At 42.3% G+C, this 22,447-nt stretch overlaps 1 protein-coding gene across 2 annotated transcripts in view; it reads right to left on the bottom strand.

The window, feature by feature from the left end:
• The window catches only part of RFFL (ring finger and FYVE like domain containing E3 ubiquitin protein ligase), a 79,830-nt gene that overhangs the window by 8,240 nt on the left and 49,143 nt on the right, over nucleotides 1-22,447 (bottom strand). For both annotated transcript variants that reach the window (XM_058164465.1, XM_058164466.1), the window contains exons 3-5: nucleotides 5,371-5,757; nucleotides 3,256-3,339; nucleotides 658-865 (exon numbers count right to left, since the gene is read on the bottom strand). In XM_058164465.1, the coding sequence (XP_058020448.1) occupies nucleotides 658-865; nucleotides 3,256-3,339; nucleotides 5,371-5,757 (679 nt within the window). The remainder of the gene's footprint in view (nucleotides 1-657; nucleotides 866-3,255; nucleotides 3,340-5,370; nucleotides 5,758-22,447) is intronic.

The following is a 22,447-nucleotide window of genomic DNA, read 5'->3' as shown; positions in this document are numbered from 1 at the left end:
GTCTCCAACCTTAGTTAACTTTAAGGTTTGTGTACTTCAATTCCCAGAGTTCCTCAGCCAGCTTTGCTTTGCTGGCTGAGGAACTCTGGGAGTTGAAGTCCACAAACCTTAAAGTTACTAAGATTGGAGACCCCTGGATTGGATAAAAGGTGAAAAATGTTACTTGGGAGAAGGAGAACACCGGTTATTATTGTATTTGTGACTGTCAAAGGAGAAACAAACCTTTACCGTTCTGTTTGGTTAAGAGGCAACAGAGTGAAATATTGCAAGAGCCCAAAGAAGCACTGGTTACATTCAGGCCACATCCTGAACCCAAACAATGAATTCTTCTTCTGATTTTCCACTATATTTAAATTATTAAGTTAAATTATACGGCATGAAAACCTATTGAAGGTTAACCAAGCTTATCAGATTTAAATCTGTCTAGCAGACGTACAAAAGCATCCGCCAGGTTGCTTGACCTGGTTAAGCATGTTGTATCAACACAGCTATTGAGCTGTTACGATGCCAATGCTCTCTCCATGTCAATGAACACAAATCAACCAAAGGAACTGCTTTCTCCATAATTTTATGTAATTTTAAACTCCAACTAATCCCACCTAACTGTCATTAATATATATATACAAATCAAAAACAGTGAAGGAAGGCATTTCATACCCAGCTGCTGGAGGTCCTTCTCTTTGTAAAGGCGGGTCACTCTCTCCATTAGCTCCCATTTCTCACAACAGCCCTTGTAGTTAACAAAGTTGCGAGCCAGGATCTCTTTCAACTGCCTTACCGAGAGGGCATCAATATCTCTCACGCTTGTCAGGTCAGAGAGCGATGCCCTCCGTCCCGTAACTAGGTTATCTTCTGAATCAGTGGACTGAAATAGAACAAACGAAACATTCACCACAGGGATGAAGTCAAGCAACCAAGACCAGAATTAAACACAATTTTTTGAATTAAAAAAAAAAAACAATTAAAAGCTACAACAGAAATAATAACAACAATAATAAAGCCACAACAGTAAGCCATAGCAACAATCTCTTCGTTGTGCTCAATATCCACAAATGAGGGCTTGCCCATCACCCATAAGGACGTCCCATCCTGCATGTCCCAACAAAATTAACAACTCCCAATACAGGTAGTCCTTAACTTACAACAGTTCATTTAATGACTGTTTGAAGTTACAATGGCACTGAACAAAAGAGACGTATGACCATTTTTTCACACGACCATGGCCGCATCCCCATGATCACATGATCAAAATTCAGTCGCTTGGCAACTGATTCATCCATTTATGGCGGTTGCAGTGTCCCGGGGGTCAAGTGATCCCCTTTTGTGACTTTCTGACAAGCAAAGTCAATGGGGGGAAGCCAAGTTCTCTTAACAACCATGTTACTAAATTAAATGTTACTAAATTAACAACTCCAATGATTCACATCAGGGGTCTCCAACCTTGGCAACTTCAAGACTTGTGGACTTTAACTCCCAGAGTTCCTCAGCCAGCTGGCTGAGGAACTCTGGGAGTTGAGTCCACAAGTCTTAAAGTTGCCAAGGTTGGAGACCTCTGATTCACATAACAACTGTGGCAAGAAAGGTTGTAAAAGTCACTTAAAAATGTTTCACTTAACAACATAAATGTTGGGCTCAATTGTGGTCTTAGGTCGAGGACTGCCTTTAGATAGTGCCACATCATCTAATGCCATGATGGCGAACCTATGGCCCGCATGCCACAGGTGGCACCCAGAGCCCTCTCTGTGGGCATGCCAGCCATTGCCCCAGCCCAGCTGCACTGCCCATGTGCGCGCGCCTCCTGCCAGCCAGCTGGTCTTCAGGTCTCTGTTGTGCATGCATGTGGGTGGGGCCTTCCCTGACCTCTGTAGGTTCCACCCTCCACAGGTGCCTCTCCGTGACAGGAATACAGGAGAAAGCTAGGATGCGCTGGGATGTGTGTGTGTGTGTGTGTGTGTGTGTGTGTGTGTGTGTGTGTAGAGAAACTGTGGAAATCGCAAGCCGCCGCCACCACCACCCCGGCCCTGTTTTGGGCCTGAAAAGCCTCCTGCGCCAACCTGGAAGCCAAAATGGGGGCCGGGGTGCATGCACGGAAGTCGCATGCACAGGGAATGTGTGTGCATGCGCGGGGGCACTCGTATTGCATTTTGGGGGTTGGGGCACGTACACATGCATTCCCATGCGTGTGCGCACACTTTGGGCACTCAGCACCAAAAAGGTTAATCATCACTGATCTAATGGGACCCAGGGCTTTTTTGTCACTGCTCCTGCCATTTAGAACAGCATCCCTCTGAAGATTTGTATGCGCCAGTACCTTTCCCAACTTCTTTTTTAAAAAAAAAAAGACTTTTCCCCCAGGCCTCTGTTTCAGGTGATGGGTGTGTGTGCCTTTAAGTAAGGGTTGTGAGGGGGATTGGACTGCAAGGATGTGTTGTTGTTCCCTCAGATGGTTAACGTTTTATGTATGGATGTTATTTTATGTAATATTGTTTCTTTTAACTTTGTGAAATCCCCCCCACCCGCAAATTGTTTTGGAATTGAGTGGTGTAGAAATTGATAAATAAATCAATAACAAAAAAAAAACATGTTATTATATTACATGGTAAAATTTGACTTGGTTTGAGGGTCAATATTGGCTTTAAAAAGTACTATTTTTACCAAGGGCTGTGTCTGTAAATGGACATACATCTCGCCTAGCATGTTGAAATCAGAGCAGCACAGAATATGCTCCATTGTTGGGGTTCAGTAAATGGGGAGCAAGAATGCAGGGGAGTACTGGGATTACCATGTCTGAAGAGGGCAATTTAAGTGCTTCGTAGCTGATCCTGCTGCTGGAATTAAGCTGCTCAGGGGTGTTTTTTTCAAGTCACATAAGAGAATCAGGAGCAGATCCTACCTCTTCCAGCTCCATGACGGCACTGATGTTGTTACCTAGTCTGGTAATGAAATGTCTGCAAGAAAGCAACCAAGCTCAGAGAGCACCAAGGACCCCCCAGTTCAACCCTGAGCTACAAATATTCTTTTATCAGTCTTCCAGCTCCTAATAGATTGCACTTATTCCTAACAGAATTGCACTTCTTTTCATTTCAAAGCATATAGTTATTTCCATAGCATTCTCTGCACATAAGGGATTTCACCCATTTCTGATACCACGGTTAGCACTGGAATGTTGACTCAGACTGTATCAGCCATTGCAAGATACAGCTTTCCCCTTTTCGGCCTCTCATCCCTGGAAAGCAGGCCGGGACCTTCTCTTACCTGCGTCTCTTCCTCAGGCAGGTTTTGCACTGCACTCTCAACTTCTGCCATATCGTCCTGGCTCGGCAGCACATGCCCGTTTGCCTAGGAAGAAAAAGTGTAACTGAACTGTTCAGAAAATTTGGGGAGGAGGCTGGGGAGAGAGGCATTCATTCAGCTGGCTTTCACTTGGCTGACTCAAAGGATCATCAAGAGCCCAAGAAAATGCGCAGGCAATAGTGAGAAGGCAGACAATCCTCAGCACTTCCAAACCGGACAAGGAATTTTGCTTTAGGTTAAGATCCTCACCTTGTTGTTGGCTAAGCCCTGTTAGGACTGCCTTGGCTCACGTAGGAAAGCCCTTGGGTGGTATCTCCAAGGAAGCAGAGCCAGGACAGTCATGATGGAGCTGTAGGGAGCTAGCAAGAGACGTGCTATGAAGACCTGGCTCTGCTCTGCTGCCTTCCATTGTGACACAACGTGACATCATGGAGAATGCAAGGTATTTTTTTTTATGGCACAATACCACAGCCCCACAAATGCCCTCTCTTCTCTGGAAGGTTAGGCATGCACTTCCCACACCAAGGTCTGAAAAGAATGAAGGCCTGCCTATTTAGGATTCCCTCGACTGAAAGCATCCAGCCACGTGCGTGTCCTTCAAGCCACCGTGAAGTCAAACAAGGTTAGAACAGAAGAAAGTCGTTTTAATCAAAATTGGGAGGATGAGAGGAGTTGCAGAATGTGGGAAAACTTTGACATGACCTGGGCAAATGAAAATCATAAAAGTTGTAATTCCCTTCCTGCACTTGGCCTGGGAAGATTAACTTTTATGTAATCTACTCTCTGGAAAAGTAAAAGGGAAGTTAAAAGTCTTCTGTAGGGAAGTTCTAAACTCAATGCAAGCTTCTCTCCTGTTGGCAATAGGCCTTCATAATAATAAACCCATAAAAACTGGACAGATATTTTACGGAGGGGGGAAGCAATTTTGCGCAGATGACACAAACACAAATATACTCTGTTAAGACTAAACACTTGTCGGAAACATAATTTCTTCATAAGCTTCTCAAACCTGCTTGCATCTCATTCCCAGGATGGGAGATGATTTTGCATTATTTTCTCTTAGAAGTGTAAAAAAAACACACCTTAGGAGGTATAATTAAGAGCAGGATGGGGTGGGGGAGAGGCAGACTCCACCCAATACTGAAGTGCTAGACTTCCCATATCTCTGCCATTACTAATTCTTTTAAAATGAAAAGTAGACACAGCAGAGCCTTTCCCAGTCCCTCAGCTCTAAAAACAGGAGAGAGGTAATGGCTAGGCCAACAGGGATCAGAGAAACCTGGCTAAGTTGAAGACCAATTTTAAGAGCATTTCAAAATTAAGAAAACTATCTAAAGCATGTGTGTCAAACACATTGCCGTCACTTGATGTTTTGTGACCTTTTTCCCTTTCGTGGAGTGGAGTGGGCATGGCCTGCATGTGAAGCACCTGGCCACCAGTTTGACACCCCTGATCTAAAGCAGGGGTCTCCAACCTTGGAAACTTTTAAGACTTGTGGACTTCAACTCCCAGAATCCCTCAGCCAGCAAAGCTATCTAAAATATCTAAAGTATTCCAGTGTTACAGCAAATGCCTCTTATAAATTACCCTTTTTTTAATTGAAAATGGCAAGAGACTGAACCTGGGAGTTCTGCACAAAAAGTACACATTCCAGCTATCTATGTTGAGCCATAGTAGCATGGTGGTTAAAGTGCAGTACTGCAGGCTACTTCACTGATCTGCTGATCACTGGCTGCCAGCAGTTTGGCAGATCAAATCTCACCAGGCTGAAGGTTGACTCAGCCTTCCATCCTTCCAAGCTGGGTAAAATGAGGACCCAAATTGTTGGGGACAATATGCTGACCCTGTAAACCACATAAGAGAGGGCTGCAAAGCACTGTAAAGTGGTATATACAGTAAGTCTGAATCCTATTGCAGCCTATTTTCCTCTCCCACTACATTATAGAAGCCCTTTTTTTCAAACTCCATCCTCAAGCAACATCATCACATCGGACAACAGCAGCCAACAGGACCTTGAGCTAAGACATGTAAATAAGTATCCTGGTACCTGGACCAGAGTAGCAAACGCATCCGTACCTGTGGATGCTCCTCAGTCTGTAAGGCAGGATTGGTGGGAATTTGCTCAGGAGAATAATCCCGTGAATCTGGCGTCATTGTACACTCCTCCTGGGCAACAGAAACTGGTGCTGGGTGAGGAACCCGGGGTGCCCTCTCCCTTTGGGGATCCAAGGGCTGCTGACTGATGATCAAGCACACCAGCTCATCTTTTTCACGGCACATCTCCGTGGAGATCTCCCGGAGTTCCAGATAATCTCGCAAGTCCTTCACTTTCATTTTGATGAGTTCTTCCCGCTGAAAAGCTGTAGCTCGGAATCGCTCACAGAGGTGGCAGAGGCAGAGACCACTCTCGGGCTGGTGCGAACAGGAAGGGCAGAAGTTCTTTTTGCAATCCAGGCAGACGCGCTGCTCAAGAGGGGGAGGAGAAAGAACGTCAGGGGGAAAACCTTTGAGGAGAAAAACCACAGCACAGAATACATGCCTGCATTCTCTTGTGACACCATCCTTGTGAATATCGAGAGCATGCGGCCTGTGAATCATCAGAAACACGCAGGCAAGCTAACCATCTTCCCATCAATCCAGAGAGAGAGAGAGAGAGAGAGAGAGAGAGAGAGAGAGAGGGAGAGAGAGAGGGAGAGAGAGAGAGAGGGAGAGAGAAAAGAAACATCAGATTCCCACATTCTGGTTTGGCATGATTTAAGTCATGAGAAGCCAGTTTCACAGCACCCACCTTCTGTGAGGCAAGAAGGGTGCGGGGAGGCCTGCTCAATATTCCAGTCTAGCTACTCTGATAGTCGGTAAACATTGGTTGCTTGCTGCTGCTATCTGAAAATATATCCTTATGGAACATTTAGCACCTCACAAGCGAACACCAATATTAGATCCAACTGCAGAAATGCACAACTAAATCAAAAGTGAAGTAAACTCTACTCAAATTGTATAGCTCTCAGAACTGTCTTGATTATGCGTAGCTTGAAGGGCAAGCAGAGGAATGAGGAGAGAGAACATAGAGAAAAACCAAAAGGATGAGGCAGGAGGCAGCATAGCAGGGCAATAGACAGAAGACCTGTGCTGAGACAGAAACAGCAATGGAACACTTACACTGAAAAAACTAACTAGCAGGCTGCTATTGACTGAGACATATTTATCACTATATATGGGTTGGAATTCAGTTAATACGTGGGATTCCATTACTGGTTGTTGTTTTTTAAGAGCGGCAAACAAACTTGCAGTGTCCATAAAAGTATCTACACTTACTACCATGATGCCCCTTTGTCTTCTCAAGAATACTTTCAGAGCCTGGCAATATTACTTATCCTCTTACTTTTGTTATTTTACGTTATGCTATTTTTATTTAATTATTATAGCTCATTAAATTCATTAGGCACATTCCTGCTATTTTGCATAAACTCTCTCCAGCTTCTCTTTCTGGTGTCTTGCTGTCTGCCTTCCATCAAATTCTTTCCTTAGGCGCTTATTCTACCATTGGCCCACCCTCCACCTCAGGGGTCGCCAAACTTGGCAACTTTAAGACTTGTGAACTTCAATTCCCAGAATTCCTCACCCAGCCAAGTTGCCAAGTTTGGAGACCCCCTGCTCTACCTCACATAATGTACAGGGCACATGCCTATTACAACTTTCCACTCGGTGCCTCACATACAAAGTTTCAAGGGTGATCATAGGTATAACACGTATGCAAAAGTCTCATGCAGTCTAGAACTCTTTGCCGAATTTGAACTCTTGCAAATTTTTCAACTGCCGAAGTGTGGCTTTATTTCTAGTGCAAGGCAATGCCAGAGAGCTTTGTGGGTATAATAATAATAATAATAATAATAATAATAATAATAATAATAATAATAATAATAATAATAATAATAATAATAATAATAATAATAATAATAATAATAATTTAATTTGTATACCGCCCTTCTCCCGAAGGACTCAGGGCGGTGAACAGGCAAATAAAATAATACAATATATTACAATAAAACACATTTTAAAAAACTTATTCAAAATAGCCTAAATTTAAAATACCATACAAAATATAAAAAATAAACCCCAATAAAATCCATATTTAAAAACCCTATTTAAGCCAGTCCTGCTCGAAAGAATAGATATGTCTTCAGCTCGCGGCGAAAGGTCCGGAGGTCAGGAAGTTGTCGAAGTCCTGGGGGAAGCTCGTTCCAGAGGGTAGGTGCGCCCACAGAGAAGGCTCTCCCCCTGGGGGTCGCCAGCCTACACTGTTTGGCTGACGGCACCCTGAGAAGACCCTCTCTATGGGAGCGTACCGGCCGGTGGGAGGCATGTGGTAACAGAAGGCGGTCCCGAAAGTCGCTTTGTTTCTCATGAAACGAAATTAAGCACTTGATTCATCAGGAGCACAAAGTAATCAAAAAGTGTTGTTTCCCTACATCCATAAAAGCATTTCCCAATAAAAAAAAATTCCCCACTCAGGACCTAAATGGGGGAATACCACATTGAAGATGGCTACTAGATTGATGGCAAACCCCACCTACCCCCTCACTCCCAGCTTCCCCTCCTGCTCATCTTTTATTCTCACTTAGCTGTGTTCTCATTGTTTTCTTTTTAGTGTTTATTCTATTGTTCCATTGCTTTGCTACTGTTATGTCCATACTCCTTTTCATTTCTCCAGTTTTATTGTTGCAAGGTGCCTAGAGTAGCCCCACAGCGAGACAGGCGGTAAATAAATTTAACAAATAATTAAAAAATGCTTCCAAAACAAACATAGCCTGAAAAACGTATAGTAATTATGTCTTTCCCATCTCAGAAAGTTCTGGTCACTTTGGGTCAATTGTTTCCCAATTTAAGTACATGGGAAATTAACCAAAGGAAGTGTTGTTATCCCACAAGTTTCCCTGAGCAAGGCATCTTCATCAGGGCATCACTGCTTTGGCTAAAGAACAAGCAAAGCAAAATCTTTCTGCTTGAACCTCTTCTCATGACAAATGAGAAAATTATGTTCCTTGTCAGTTCAAACAGGACTCATGCCATGCATAATCTTTGCTCCAGAAGAGTCCAAGCTAACTTAATCTTATTAAATTATGTTCATAGCCATACCAATCCTTGTTATCATCTCTTATGAAGAAATTAAAGCTGATAAATAAAGATAAATCCTGTCATCAGTGTGAATTATTTCCCTTCTGGCATCTGCTATCAAGACCGGCTATGTAGATGCATCAACAAAAGTGGCAGATAAACAAAGGGGAAAACACCTCCTTTAGAGGTTTGCAACACATCCGGGCTTGTCTAAAAGCAGGAAGGAATTATACCTCTCCTTTATTTTTGCTTTCTGTCACACATGAAAACTACAAAATTAAAATAGATCAACTGTTATGAGTTCCTAATTTAAGATTAACCCCAAGATACAGAAAGAACATAGGCTTTATTGTGCTAACCCCATCATATGTTAAATTATAGCTATGCCACAACTAATGACTAATGGCATGACTTATACACTTTTACACTGAACTCACCTTAAATAATCCATATTTTAGAGCCAAAAGTAATGCTTTAAAGCAGTCTTTTTCAAATTTCAAAGTCCATTTGTCCACTCAAGATATATATGCCATGGCAGTATTAATCCAATTTAACTACAGTATCCTATTGATAATACAGGCTTATATGCCCCCAATGAGACAATAACCCCAGATCAGAGTCTTCTGGGCTGAACTGGACTTTATCTCCCAGAATTCCCTTGCCAACATAATGTTGCCAAGCTTTAAAAAAACTACTTTAAACCAGGGGTGAAATGCTCTCGGTTCGAACTGGATCACGTGATCCAGTAGCAATGGCGGGTGGTTTGGAGAACCGGTAGCAAAAATCCCTCTCCCCGCCCCCATGCCCAGCTGAGCCACACGATCATCAGGGTTTATTTTTTACTTTTAAAAGCATTTTTTCTTGGCCAAAAAAATGTTTTTAAAAGTAAAAAAAAGCCTCTGATGATCGCGCGGCTCAGCTGGGATCATCAGAGCCTTTTAAAAGCATTTTTTCTACAACCTCTTCGGCCGAAGAGGTTGTAGAAAAAACGCTTTTAAAAGGCTCTGATAATCCCAGCTGAGTTGCCTGATCGTCAGAGCCTTTTTTTTTTTTTTTTTTTTTTATAAAAAAGTTTTTATTGGTCAAAAAAAATTTATGCAAATACATATCAGGTATGGTAAATTTTCATTTTTCTTATACATGATAAGAATTTTACTCAAAATTTTAAACACATACAACAGCCATATGGCAAGCAGGTGATCTGAGTAGCTAAGTTTCAATCTTACACAATAAGGAAGGGTCAAAAATAATCAGAATATCATACGAAAGAGAATAAGGAAAGCCAACACAATACCAAATATCTTTGTCACTTCCTAGTTTTGGATCTCAGAACTCTGGGTTCAACCTGACCCAACTCCAGGGTCGCAACAGCGGCAGCCGCCTCCGCCCCATGGTCTATAACCTCCCCTTCTTCAATTCCTGGGTCATCTAAATCCAGGAGGGCTTTGTGTTCCTCCACGTAGGCCGCAGCCTCCGCAATTGTACTAATTTTTTTCGTAATGCCCTCCCGGAAAATCATCAATCCCTCTGGCATCAGCCATCTGAAGCCCACTCCCTTCTGGTACAATTTGCTTGATAAAAAATAATATTTCTTTCTCATTTCACGTACCTGTCTGGGAATCTGCCTCAGAATGGCTATCTCCCTGCCCCTATAAGTCAGTGCCCCACTCCTATGTTTTCTAAGAATTTCATCTCTCGTCTCTCTTTTCACAAATTTGACATGAACCTCTCTAGGAACTGCATGCGTGCGTGCATATTGTGAATTAACTCTATAAACTCGATCCACATCCCAATTCATAAAATCAACACCTCTCCCAAGAAATTCTCCCAACAGTTTAGTCACAACATCTCTCAAGTCTTCTTGGTCCACTTCTTCCAAATTTTGAAACCTAAGGAAATAAGACATTTTATCCATCTGTAGTCCAAGCACAGCATTGCTTGTCGTCTCCCCTCTTTTCTGCACTGCCCGCATCTCACCCTCCAGACCTTCCACTTTCTGCTTATTTTCTGCTGAGACTTGTTGAGTATCCTTTAAATCCTTTTGGATAGTCACAATTTCTGCTCTTATTTCATCCAGTTTCTTGTCCATATTAGATAACTTTTCCAGAATTCTCTCCATTTCTCCAGCAGTTGGTCTCTGACCTTTTGCCATTTAAAAAAAAATTTTAAAATCCTCAGGCAAGCACAGTATCCTTATAATTTCCTCCGGATCCACCAGGGGGCACTCACAGGAGCAACGAGTCCAGAGTACAGTTAGTCAACCAGGAAGCCGAAGGGAAGTGATGTCATCAAGATTCTCATAGTGAAGGCGGAAGCTGGACGCCACCATTGTTCCCCAGAGGGAGGGGGGGCCTCAAACCCTCCCTCCTAAATTTCTCCATCACCTCTTCTCTCCAGAGCTCCACAAAACCGGTAATCTTGTTATTTTAAGTTCTCCTCTCTCCAAAGTGATTCGTACTCCTTCCAGTCGCAGGGGAGAAAAAACCCCCCCGCACTCCGGAATACTCCACTCACATTGCCGATATCCCTTCCTTCTTCATTCCTCAATTCTTCTCCGTTCCTGTTCACCACCAGGCTGCTGCAATTATAAATCCAAAGCCCGGTGTCACGAGCACAGCGGCCCAGGCGGCGACCAAAATAATGGCGCGGCCTGTGGCCTCGAACCCCGCCGAGCCTAGGGCGCGCCAGCATCGGTCCCCCAGTCCTGTATATCGGCTGGGAGACCCCTGGCGAGCCGTCCGTGCGGCAGGTGTCCTTCGAACACCTGGCCCCTAAGGGCCCGGGCGGCGGCCGGATTCGGACACTGGAGGCAGGAGAAGCCTTCCAGACGTCCGTTGCCACCGGATACCGGAAGTCGTCCAATCATCGTCAGAGCCTTTTAAAAGCATTTTTTCACAACCTCTTCGGCTGAAGAGGTTGTAGAAAACGCTTAAAACTCTGATAATCCCAGCTGAGTTGCCTGATCGTCAGAGCCTTTTAAAAGCATTTTTTCACAACCTCTTCGGCTGAAGAGGTTGTAGAAAAAACGCTTTTAAAAGTTAAAAAAAAAAGTTAGCCAAGTCCACCTAGTCACATTACCCACCACCACCACCAAACCATACCCACAGAACTGGTAGTAACAAATTTTACATTTCACCACTGCTTTAAACCTATTCAAGCTAAGGAGTGTAGAGTAGGCACTCCTTAGAATAAACATGTGGCTTTTGAAGATTTAAAACTTCTCTCCCAGGGAAGCTTTTAAAAATTAAAAGCTCACATCCAGAAGAAAAAAAGATTCACCTTCCTTTTAACCTTTGCAAACTGGAACAAATTTTGATAAAAATAATATTTCTTTCTCATTTCACGTACCTGTCTGGGAATCTGCCTCAGAATAGCTATCTCCCTGCCCCTATAAGTCAGTGCCCTACTCCTATGTTTTCTAAAATTTCATCTCTCGTCTCTCTTTTCACAAATTTGACATGAACCTCTCTAGGAACTGCATGCGTGCGTGCATATTGTGAATTAACTCTATAAACTCGATCCACATCCCAATTCATAAAATCAACACCTCTCCCAAGAAATTCTCCCAACAGTTTAGTCACAACATCTCTCAAGTCTTCTTGGTCCACTTCTTCCAAATTTTGAAAAGGCAAACTGCTGAGAGGGAAGATTCCATTACAGATCTTGGCTTGACACAGTTAATATAAGGAAATAAGCAAGTCAGTTCCAAACGACAGTACACTTCTAGCGTAATTCAGTCTTGCTTATCGTAGGTTTACCTCCTCCAGAGTTGTTCCAGTCCCCATCTTTTTCAATAGGTCCAAGCTTCTTCAGTTCATTAAAGCAGACCAAATCTAAATTTAAGTTCATAGCACTCTTGGAGTTACTGACTACTTCAGGCTATGAGTCATGCATAAAAAACTGACAGTTAATGTCACTGACAAATGTAACATGTAAATATTTGCAGATCCCTCGCATCCTGGACATAAACTGTTTCAACTCCTACCCTCAAAACGACGCTATAGAGCACTGCACACCAGAACAACTAGACACAAGAACAGTTTTTTCCCGAAGGCCATCACTCTGCTAAACAAATAATTCCCTCAACACTGTCGGACTATTTACTGAATCTGCACTACTATTAATCGTTTCATAGTTCCCATCACCAATCTCTTTCCACTTATGACTGTATGACTATAACTTGTTGCTGGCAATCCTTATGATTTATATTGATATATTGATCATCAATTGTGTTGTAAATGTTGTACCTTGATGAACGTATCTTTTCTTTTATGTACACTGAGAGCATATGCACCAAGACAAATTCCTTGTGTGTCCAATCACACTTGGCCAATAAAATTCTGTTCTATTCTATTCTAAACATACAGCTGCAGGAAACTTAAATGGTGACTTTAGGAGCCCAACTGGATTATACCAAGGGCTTATTTAGTCCAAGTAATCCATTTATGGGAGGCTTCTGTTCTGGGTGGCAGCATCAAGATCTAGCGGGCCTGATGCTGACTAGAAAGCAGGCAAGAAAAGCTATGGGGCACAGTAGTTAAGATATTGTACAGATGAGACATCACCCTGTCAACAAAAGTGCGTATAGTCAAGGCTATGGTTTTCCCAGTTGCAAAGTATGGCTGTGGAAGTTGGACCATAAGAAAGGCTGAGCGCCAAAGAATTGAGGCCTTTGAACTCTGGTGCTGGAGAAGACTCCTGCGAGTCCTTGGACTGCAAGGTGATCAAATAGGTCAGTCCTAGAGGAGATCAACACTGAGTGCTCTTTGGAAGACCAGATCCTGGAAGATGAAACTGAAATACTTTGGCCACCTAATGAGAAGGAAGGACTCTCTGGAGAAGAGCCTAATGCTGGGAAAGATTGAGGGCAAAAGAAGAAGGGGATGACAGAGAATGAGGTGGCTGGATGGAGTCACTGAAGCAGTAGGCATGAGCTTAAATGGACTCCAGAGGATGGTAGAGGACAGGAAGGCCGGGAGGAATGATGTCCATGGGTCACACACGACTTTACAACTAAAAAAAACAACAACAGGTAGTCCTCAACTTACAACAGTTTGCTTAGTGACCCTTGAGTTACAACAGCACTGAAAAAATGACTTATGAACATTTACAGTCATTGAAAAAATGACTTATGAACATTTACAGTCATTGAAAAAATGACTTATGAACATTTACAGTCATTGAAAAAATGACTTATGAACATTTACAGTCATTGAAAAAATGACTTATGAACATTTACAGTCATTGAAAAAATGACTTATGAACATTTACAGTCATTGAAAAAATGACTTATGAACATTTACAGTCATTGAAAAAATGACTTATGAACATTTACAGTCATTGAAAAAATGACTTATGAACATTTACAGTCATTGAAAAAATGACTTATGAACATTTACAGTCATTGAAAAAATGACTTATGAACATTTACAGTCATTGAAAAAATGACTTATGAACATTTACAGTCATTGAAAAAATGACTTATGAACACTTACAGCCATTGCAATATCTCCATGGTCACTTTTTTTTTTATTTGCATTTATATCCCGCCCTTCTCCGAAGACTCAGGGCGGCTTACACTATGTCAAGCAATAGTCTTCATCCATTTGTATATTATATACAAAGTCAACTTATTACCCCAACAATCTGGGTCCTCATTTTACCTACCTTATAAAGGATGGAAGGCTGAGTCAACCTTGGGCCTGGTGGGACTAGAACCTGCAGTAATTGCAGGCAGCTGTGTTAATAACAGACTGTCTCAGCAGTCTGAGCCACAGTGGCACTTGATTTACAGACTCGCACTTATGATAGCTGCAGCGTCCCAGAATCATGTGATCCCCTTTTGTGACCTTCTGACAAGCAAAGTCAACGGGGAAACCAGATTCACTTAAACAGACATATTACTAATTTAACAACTGCAATGATTCACTTAGCAACAGTGGCAAGAAAAGTCGTAAAATGAGGCAAAACTCACTTCACAAATGCCTCACTTACCAACACAAATTTTGAGCTCCATTGTTGTAAATTGAGGACTACCTGTCCTGGCTTCAGGCAAACCCAGAAGTTCACAAAGAAGACAAATTTGATCAGCAAAGCATAAGACACTAGGAACTTTTTGCTACAAAGTGCAGAAGTGAGGATAAAGTATCAGCTGGGCTTCTAATTCACCCTGTGGACTAATACAGTCATGGCCGAAAGTGTTGGCACCCCAGAAATTTTTCCAGAAAATCAAGTATTTCTCACAGAAAAGTATTGCAGTAACACATGTTTTTTTTTTTTGTTTACATTTATATCCCGCCCTTCTCCGAAGACTCAGGGCAACTTACAGTGTATAATGCAATAGTCTCATTCTATTTGTATATTTACAAAGTCAACTTATTGCCCCCACAACAATCTGGGTCCTCATTTTACCTACCTTATAAAGGATGGAAGGCTGAGTCAACCTTGGACCTAGTGGGACTAGAACCTGCAGTAATTGCAGGCAGCTGTGTTAATAACAGACTGTCTCAGCAGTCTGAGCCACAGTGGCACTTGATTTACAGACTCGCACTTATGATAGCTGCAGCGTCCCAGAATCATGTGATCCCCTTTTGTGACCTTCTGACAAGCAAAGTCAACGGGGAAACCAGATTCACTTAAACAGACATATTACTAATTTAACAACTGCAATGATTCACTTAGCAACAGTGGCAAGAAAAGTCGTAAAATGAGGCAAAACTCACTTCACAAATGCCTCACTTACCAACACAAATTTTGAGCTCCATTGTTGTAAATTGAGGACTACCTGTCCTGGCTTCAGGCAAACCCAGAAGTTCATAGTTACAAAGGTTCGCTAGGTGACCACTGTCTCTCATACCAATCTATTTAGGGTTGTGGTGAAGAAAATGGAGAAAGGAATGCTAAGTGCACAATCTTGAGGTCCTGAACAAATAGCAGGCCATAAATCCAAGAAACAAACAAGAGGCTGCAATAAGGCACTGGGACTGGCACTCCTGGCAGTTGCCCAATGCTGTCAGTTGCTGAAGTCAGTCCCAATTCTTTCTGTGTGTTGGGAGGGGGGGGCGGTGTGAGCAAAAGGCCATATGCCCATTCAGACATTCACCTCCCCCTTTTCCTCACCACATTTTGTCTGGGAACATGGAGCAGGTCAGAAACTTTTGCTGAGAAACTAAAAACTTGGATTCCTGCCACTTCTTGGAAGGATTTCCCAGAAAAGGGAGAAAACAGTTGGGAAAACTCCTTGTTGAAATACATACATATCTCTTGGGAGAAGAATGTGGATTATGTCTTGTTCCACAGGATCCTGGTGGTTCTGGAGAGGTCAGATGCATAAGAATTCAGTAAACAAGTCAAGGATAGCTAGAAAATCCAGCTTCTGCTTCTGCCTTTTGGGACACCAAGGCAATAAAAGAATAGGTGCCTGAGGTAATTCCATTGCTCAACCTCTGAATGTATTTTTATGGACAATACTCTTGCTAAGTGAGTACCTCTTACCTAAGGAGATGGAACTATGTCTCTTTCACCCATCGGAGCAATCTCCCACCATCATTTGAGCTCAAGATTAGTGTTGATTTTCCAAAGAAAGAGCTGTCTGCCCAGAAGTTCACAAAGAAGACAAATTTGATCAGCAAAGCATAAGACACTAGGAACTTTTTGCTACAAAGTGCAGAAGTGAGGATAAAGTATCAGCTGGGCTTCTAATTCACCCTGTGGACTAATACAGTCATGGCCGAAAGTGTTGGCACCCCAGAAATTTTTCCAGAAAAGGAGAAAACAGTTGGGAAAACTCCTTGTTGAAATACATACATATCTCTTGGGAGAAGAATGTGGATTATGTCTTGTTCCACAGGATCCTGGTGGTTCTGGAGAGGTCAGATGCATAAGAATTCAGTAAACAAGTAAATATTTGCAGATCCCTCGCATCCTGGACATAAACTGTTTCAACTCCTACCCTCAAAACGACGCTATAGAGCACTGCACACCAGAACAACTAGACACAAGAACAGTTTTTTCCCGAAGGCCATCACTCTGCTAAACAAATAATTCCATCAACACTGTCAGACTATTTACTGAATCTGCACTACTATTAATCGTTTCATAGTTCCCATCACCAATCTCTTTCCACTTATGACTGTATGACTATAACTTGTTGCTGGCAATCCTTATGATTTATATTGATATATTGATCATCAATTGTGTTGTAAATGTTGTACCTTGATGAACGTATCTTTTCTTTTATGTACACTGAGAGCATATGCACCAAGACAAATTCCTTGTGTGTCCAATCACACTTGGCCAATAAAATTCTATTCTATTCTATTCTAAACGTACAGCTGCAGGAAACTTAAATGGTGACTTTAGGAGCCCAACTGGATTATACCAAGGGCTTATTTAGTCCAAGTAATCCATTTATGGGAGGCTTCTGTTCTGGGTGGCAGCATCAAGATCTAGCGGGCCTGATGCTGACTAGAAAGCAGGCAAGAAAAGCTATGGGGCACAGTAGTTAAGATATTGTACAGATGAGACATCACCCTGTCAACAAAAGTGCGTATAGTCAAAGCTATGGTTTTCCCAGTTGCAAAGTATGGCTGTGGAAGTTGGACCATAAGAAAGGCTGAGCGCCAAAGAATTGAGGCCTTTGAACTCTGGTGCTGGAGAAGACTCCTGCGAGTCCTTGGACTGCAAGGTGATCAAATAGGTCAGTCCTAGAGGAGATCAACCCTGACTGCTCTTTAGAAGGCCAGATCCTGGAAGATGAAACTGAAATACTTTGGCCACCTAATGAGAAGGAAGGACTCTCTGGAGAAGAGCCTAATGCTGGGAAAGATTGAGGGCAAAAGAAGAAGGGGATGACAGAGAATGAGGTGGCTGGATGGAGTCACTGAAGCAGTAGGCATGAGCTTAAATGGACTTCAGAGGATGGTAGAGGACAGGAAGGCCGGGAGGAATGATGTCCATGGGTCACACACGACTTTACAACTAAAAAAAACAACAACAGGTAGTCCTCAACTTACAACAGTTTGCTTAGTGACCCTTCGAAGTTACAACAGCACTGAAAAAAATGACTTATGAACATTTACAGTCATTGAAAAAAATGACTTATGAACACTTACAGCCATTGCAATATCTCCATGGTCACTTTTTTTTTTATTTGCATTTATATCCCGCCCTTCTCCGAAGACTCAGGGTGGCTTACACTATGTCAAGCAATAGTCTTCATCCATTTGTATATTATATACAAAGTCAACTTATTACCCCAACAATCTGGGTCCTCATTTTACCTACCTTATAAAGGATGGAAGGCTGAGTCAACCTTGGGCCTGGTGGGACTAGAACCTGCAGTAATTGCAGGCAGCTGTGTTAATAACAGACTGTCTCAGCAGTCTGAGCCACAGTGGCACTTGATTTACAGACTCGCACTTATGATAGCTGCAGCGTCCCAGAATCATGTGATCCCCTTTTGTGACCTTCTGACAAGCAAAGTCAACAGGGAAACCAGATTCACTTAAACAGACATATTACTAATTTAACAACTGCAATGATTCACTTAGCAACAGTGGCAAGAAAAGTCATAAAATAAGGCAAAACTCACTTCACAAATGCCTCACTTACCAACACAAATTTTGAGCTCCATTGTTGTAAGTTGAGGACTACCTGTCCTGGCTTCAGGCAAACCCAGAAGTTCATAGTTACAAAGGTTCGCTAGGTGACCACTGTCTCTCATACCAATCTATTTAGGGTTGTGGTGAAGAAAATGGAGAAAGGAATGCTAAGTGCACAATCTTGAGGTCCTGAACAAATAGCAGGCCATAAATCCAAGAAACAAACAAGAGGCTGCAATAAGGCACTGGGACTGGCGCTCCTGGCAGTTGCCCAATGCTGTCAGTTGCTGAAGTCAGTCCCAATTCTTTGTGTGTGTTGGGAGGGGGGGCGGTGTGAGCAAAAGGCCATATGCCCATTCAGACATTCACCTCCCCCTTTTCCTCACCACATTTTGTCTGGGAACATGGAGCAGGTCAGAAACTTTTGCTGAGAAACTAAAAACTTGGATTCCTGCCACTTCTTGGAAGGATTTCCCAGAAAAGGGAGAAAACAGTTGGGAAAACTCCTTGTTGAAATACATACATATCTCTTGGGAGAAGAATGTGGATTATGTCTTGTTCCACAGGATCCTGGTGATTCTGGAGAGGTCAGATGCATAAGAATTCAGTAAACAAGTCAAGGATAGCTAGAAAATCCAGCTTCTGCTTCTGCCTTTTGGGACACCAAGGCAATAAAAGAATAGGTGCCTGAGGTAATTCCATTGCTCAACCTCTGAATGTATTTTTATGGACAATACTCTTGCTAAGTGAGTACCTCTTACCTAAGGAGATGGAACTATGTCTCTTTCACCGATCGGAGCAATCTCCCACCATCATTTGAGCTCAAGATTTTCCAAAGAAAGAGCTGTCTGCCCAGAAGTTCACAAAGAAGACAAATTTGATCAGCAAAGCATAAGGCACTAGGAACTTTTTGCTACAAAGTGCAGAAGTGAGGATAAAGTATCAGCTGGGCTTCTAATTCACCCTGTGGACTAGTACAGTCATGGCCGAAAGTGTTGGCACCCCAGAAATTTTTCCAGAAAATCAAGTATTTCTCACAGAAAAGTATTGCAGTAACACATGTTTTTTTTTTTGTTTACATTTATATCCCGCCCTTCTCCGAAGACTCAGGGCAACTTACAGTGTGTAATGCAATAGTCTCATTCTATTTGTATATTTACAAAGTCAATGTCAGACTGCCTCTGATTATAACTAGGAAAGAAATCACCTTGACTTCATTTGCAATAAAGAAAAGTACTTTTACTAGTTACAGTCTTGATAGCAGCTTAGTAAAGTTGGATCTGAGACAAAATATGGCTAACATATCATATCCCCCCAATTGTCCCTCCTCCTTCAGGAGGTCAGGCTGGTCTGGTCCAATGCCAGCTCCTTCTCGGCCCCTCGTGGTAATCTTCTTCCACAGGTCTCTAGTTGTCAATCATCTTAGGAATGCAGTTTCTGTTGGAAAAGCCTGTGCTCTAACACTCAGCCGTTAATCACCCCTCCCACACTGTTATGTCAGCCGACACTCTTAATAGGCCCCTTTCCCTTACCCTGTATGGTGCTATGATACATCTCATTTCCTTAACTGTTTTATAATACAGAAATAAACATTTCACATTCTATCTACTGATATAAATTGTACAAAAGTATACGAAGATTGGAGTGGAGGCTGACATTCGGCCCTCCTGCAACAAGGACGTCAGTCCTAGAAAGAAAAAAGAGAAGTTAGGGTTTGTCAGGATATTTTTTATAGAATTGTGCTATCTTTTCCGAAGCACGAACATCTTCTTTGTTCACCCATTCAGCTTGGGATAAAGGGAAGTGTTTCCAAGCAATGAGATATTGAATTTTATTTCTATGTTTTCTTGAATCTAATATTTCTTTTATTTCAAAATGTTGTTCGCCCTCTATGAGAATTGGTATAGGAGGGGGTGTATGGTTAGTACGGAAAGTAGACGTGTGTTCTGGTTTTAGCAAGCTCACATGGAAAACGGGGTGAATTCTCCTAAGTGTTTTTGGTAATTCTAGTTGTACTGTCACGGGGTTGATGATTTTTACTATGGGGAAAGGTCCCACATATTTGGGTCCAAGTTTCTTAGATTTCTGAGTGGTTTGTAAATATTTGGTGGAAAGATAAACTTTATCGCCCACTTGGTATTTGTTCTCAGGGGACCTTTTTTTATCCGCTTGTTTTTTATGTGCACGGTGAGCGTCGTCGATCGCCTTGCGAGTCATTTTCCATGTGCTTTGTATTTGATCTATCCATTCTGACAAAGAGGAAACAGTGGTTTCTTCCTTTGGAAGTTCAGAGATAGGAACAAAATCTTGACCTGAAGCTATTTTAAAAGGAGTAAATCCCGTGCTACTATGAATTGAGTTGTTGTAGGCAACTTCAGCAAAAGGTAAGAGGTCTGCCCAATTGTCTTGCTGGTAGTTAACATAACATCGTAGATATTGTTCTAGTACAGAATTTGAGCGTTCACAACTTCCATTAGTTTGGGGATGATGAGAGGAGCTTAATCCTTGGGCGGAGCCAATGAGTCGTAAAAATTCTTTCCAAAATTGAGAAGTGAATTGAACTCCTCGATCTGAAATGATGTGCTCAGGAACTCCGTGTAGTCTATAAATGTGTTGTACAAACAACTTTGCTAGAGTCTTTGAGGAGGGTATTTTTGAACATGGAATAAAATGGACTTGTTTGGAGAAAAGGTCAGTCACAACCCATATAACAGTATTGCCTGAACTTTCAGGTAGTTCCACTATGAAATCCATGGATATTTCTTTCCATGGGGTTCCTGGCCTGGCTACCGTTTGAAGTAGCCCAGGAGGTTTTCCTGGAGGCCTTTTGGATGATGCGCAAACAGGGCAACTTGCTACATATGCTTGGATGTCTTTCTTAAGACTTGGCCACCAAAATTGTCTTTTAAGAAGATGCAAGGTTTTTACAAATCCAAAATGTCCTGCCATTTTGGCATCATGGCATCGTTGTAGGATGGTTTCTCTGAGTGATAGAGGAACATATAGTTTCGTTCCAGTCCAAGCTAGTCCATCACGGAGCGTGCATTCATGGGAATGCGCCAAGTACCAGTCATCGGAGTTTAAAGCTTCTTTAAACGACTTGGTCAGTTCATCTGGGAGTGATGGTTCGGCTTTGGAGTGGCTTCGAGTTATAGCCAGGGCTGCTAACTATTGAACGGGAAGTATTGGCCGAACCACGTCGGAGCGAGTGCAATTGTATTGGCGCAAACGTGAGAGAGCATCCGCTAAAAAAATTTCCCCCCCAGGAATGTAATGTAGAGTGAAATTAAAGCGGTTAAAATATTGAGCCCAGCGGGCTTGTTTAGGTGAAAGTTTTCTAGGAGTTTTCAGGGCTTCTAGATTTTTGTGATCAGTCCAAACTTCAAAAGGATGATTTGAACCCTCTAAGAATTGTCTCCATGTGCGTAGGGCCCAATGAACTGCAAATGCTTCTTTTTCCCAAATAGCCCACCGTCTTTCAGTTTCAGTCAATTTTCGAGAAGTGAAAGCACAAGGTTGTAGTTTACCATCAACATTGTTTTGGAGTAAAACGGCTCCGACTGCTACATCACTGGCATCCGCTTGTATCACAAAAGGAACATCCATGTCGGGGTGTTTTAAAATAGGTTCAGCGGCAAACAGTCGTTTCAACTTTTCAAACGCTGCTTGACATTCCATTGTCCATTCGAGAGGTAATGATGGTTTGGGTTTTGTGTCTCCTTTAGTTTTCAAGAGGTTGGTTATTGGTAAAGCAATCTGAGCAAAGGAGGGGATGAATTGACGATAAAAATTTGCAAATCCTAAAAAGCTTTGCAGCTGTTTATGTGCGTGGGGGCCCATTCCAAGACAGCTTTCACTTTTTCTGGATCCATTTCTAATCCATCAGCTGAAATGCGATACCCTAAGTAGTCTATTTTAGTTTGATGGAAATCACATTTGGATAGCTTGCAATACAGTTCTGCAGATAATAACCTTTTGAGAACAGCTCTTACTAGTTTAATATGTTCTTCCATTGTTTCTGTATAGATAAGTATGTCGTCAAGGTAGACAAGAACCCCTTTGAACAAATGCTGATGGAGTATTTCATTTATTAGTTGCATAAAAACTGCGGGCGCCCCCTGCAGTCCAAAGGGCAGTACTCGAAACTGGAAACATCCTAGTGGACAGTTGAAAGCGGTTTTCCATTCATCCCCCTCCTTTATACGAACTCTAGTAAGCTTCTCGCAGGTCCAATTTGGTGAAGAACTTTCCCTTCGCTAAATGTGCTAACATATCTTTCATGAGCGGCATGGGGTATATGTTTTCGGCGCACACCGCATTTAGATTCCTATAGTCAACTATCAGACGAAAGGAGCCATCTTTCTTTTCCCGGAACATCACTGGCGCAGCCACGCGAGGCCTAGCCGGTTGGATAAAGCCCCGCTCTAGGTTTTTGT

The sequence above is a fragment of the Ahaetulla prasina genome, chromosome 1, assembly GCF_028640845.1.
Source record: "Ahaetulla prasina isolate Xishuangbanna chromosome 1, ASM2864084v1, whole genome shotgun sequence".
Taxonomy (NCBI): Eukaryota; Metazoa; Chordata; class Lepidosauria; order Squamata; family Colubridae; genus Ahaetulla; species Ahaetulla prasina.
This window is presented reverse-complemented; position numbering and strand designations above follow the sequence as displayed.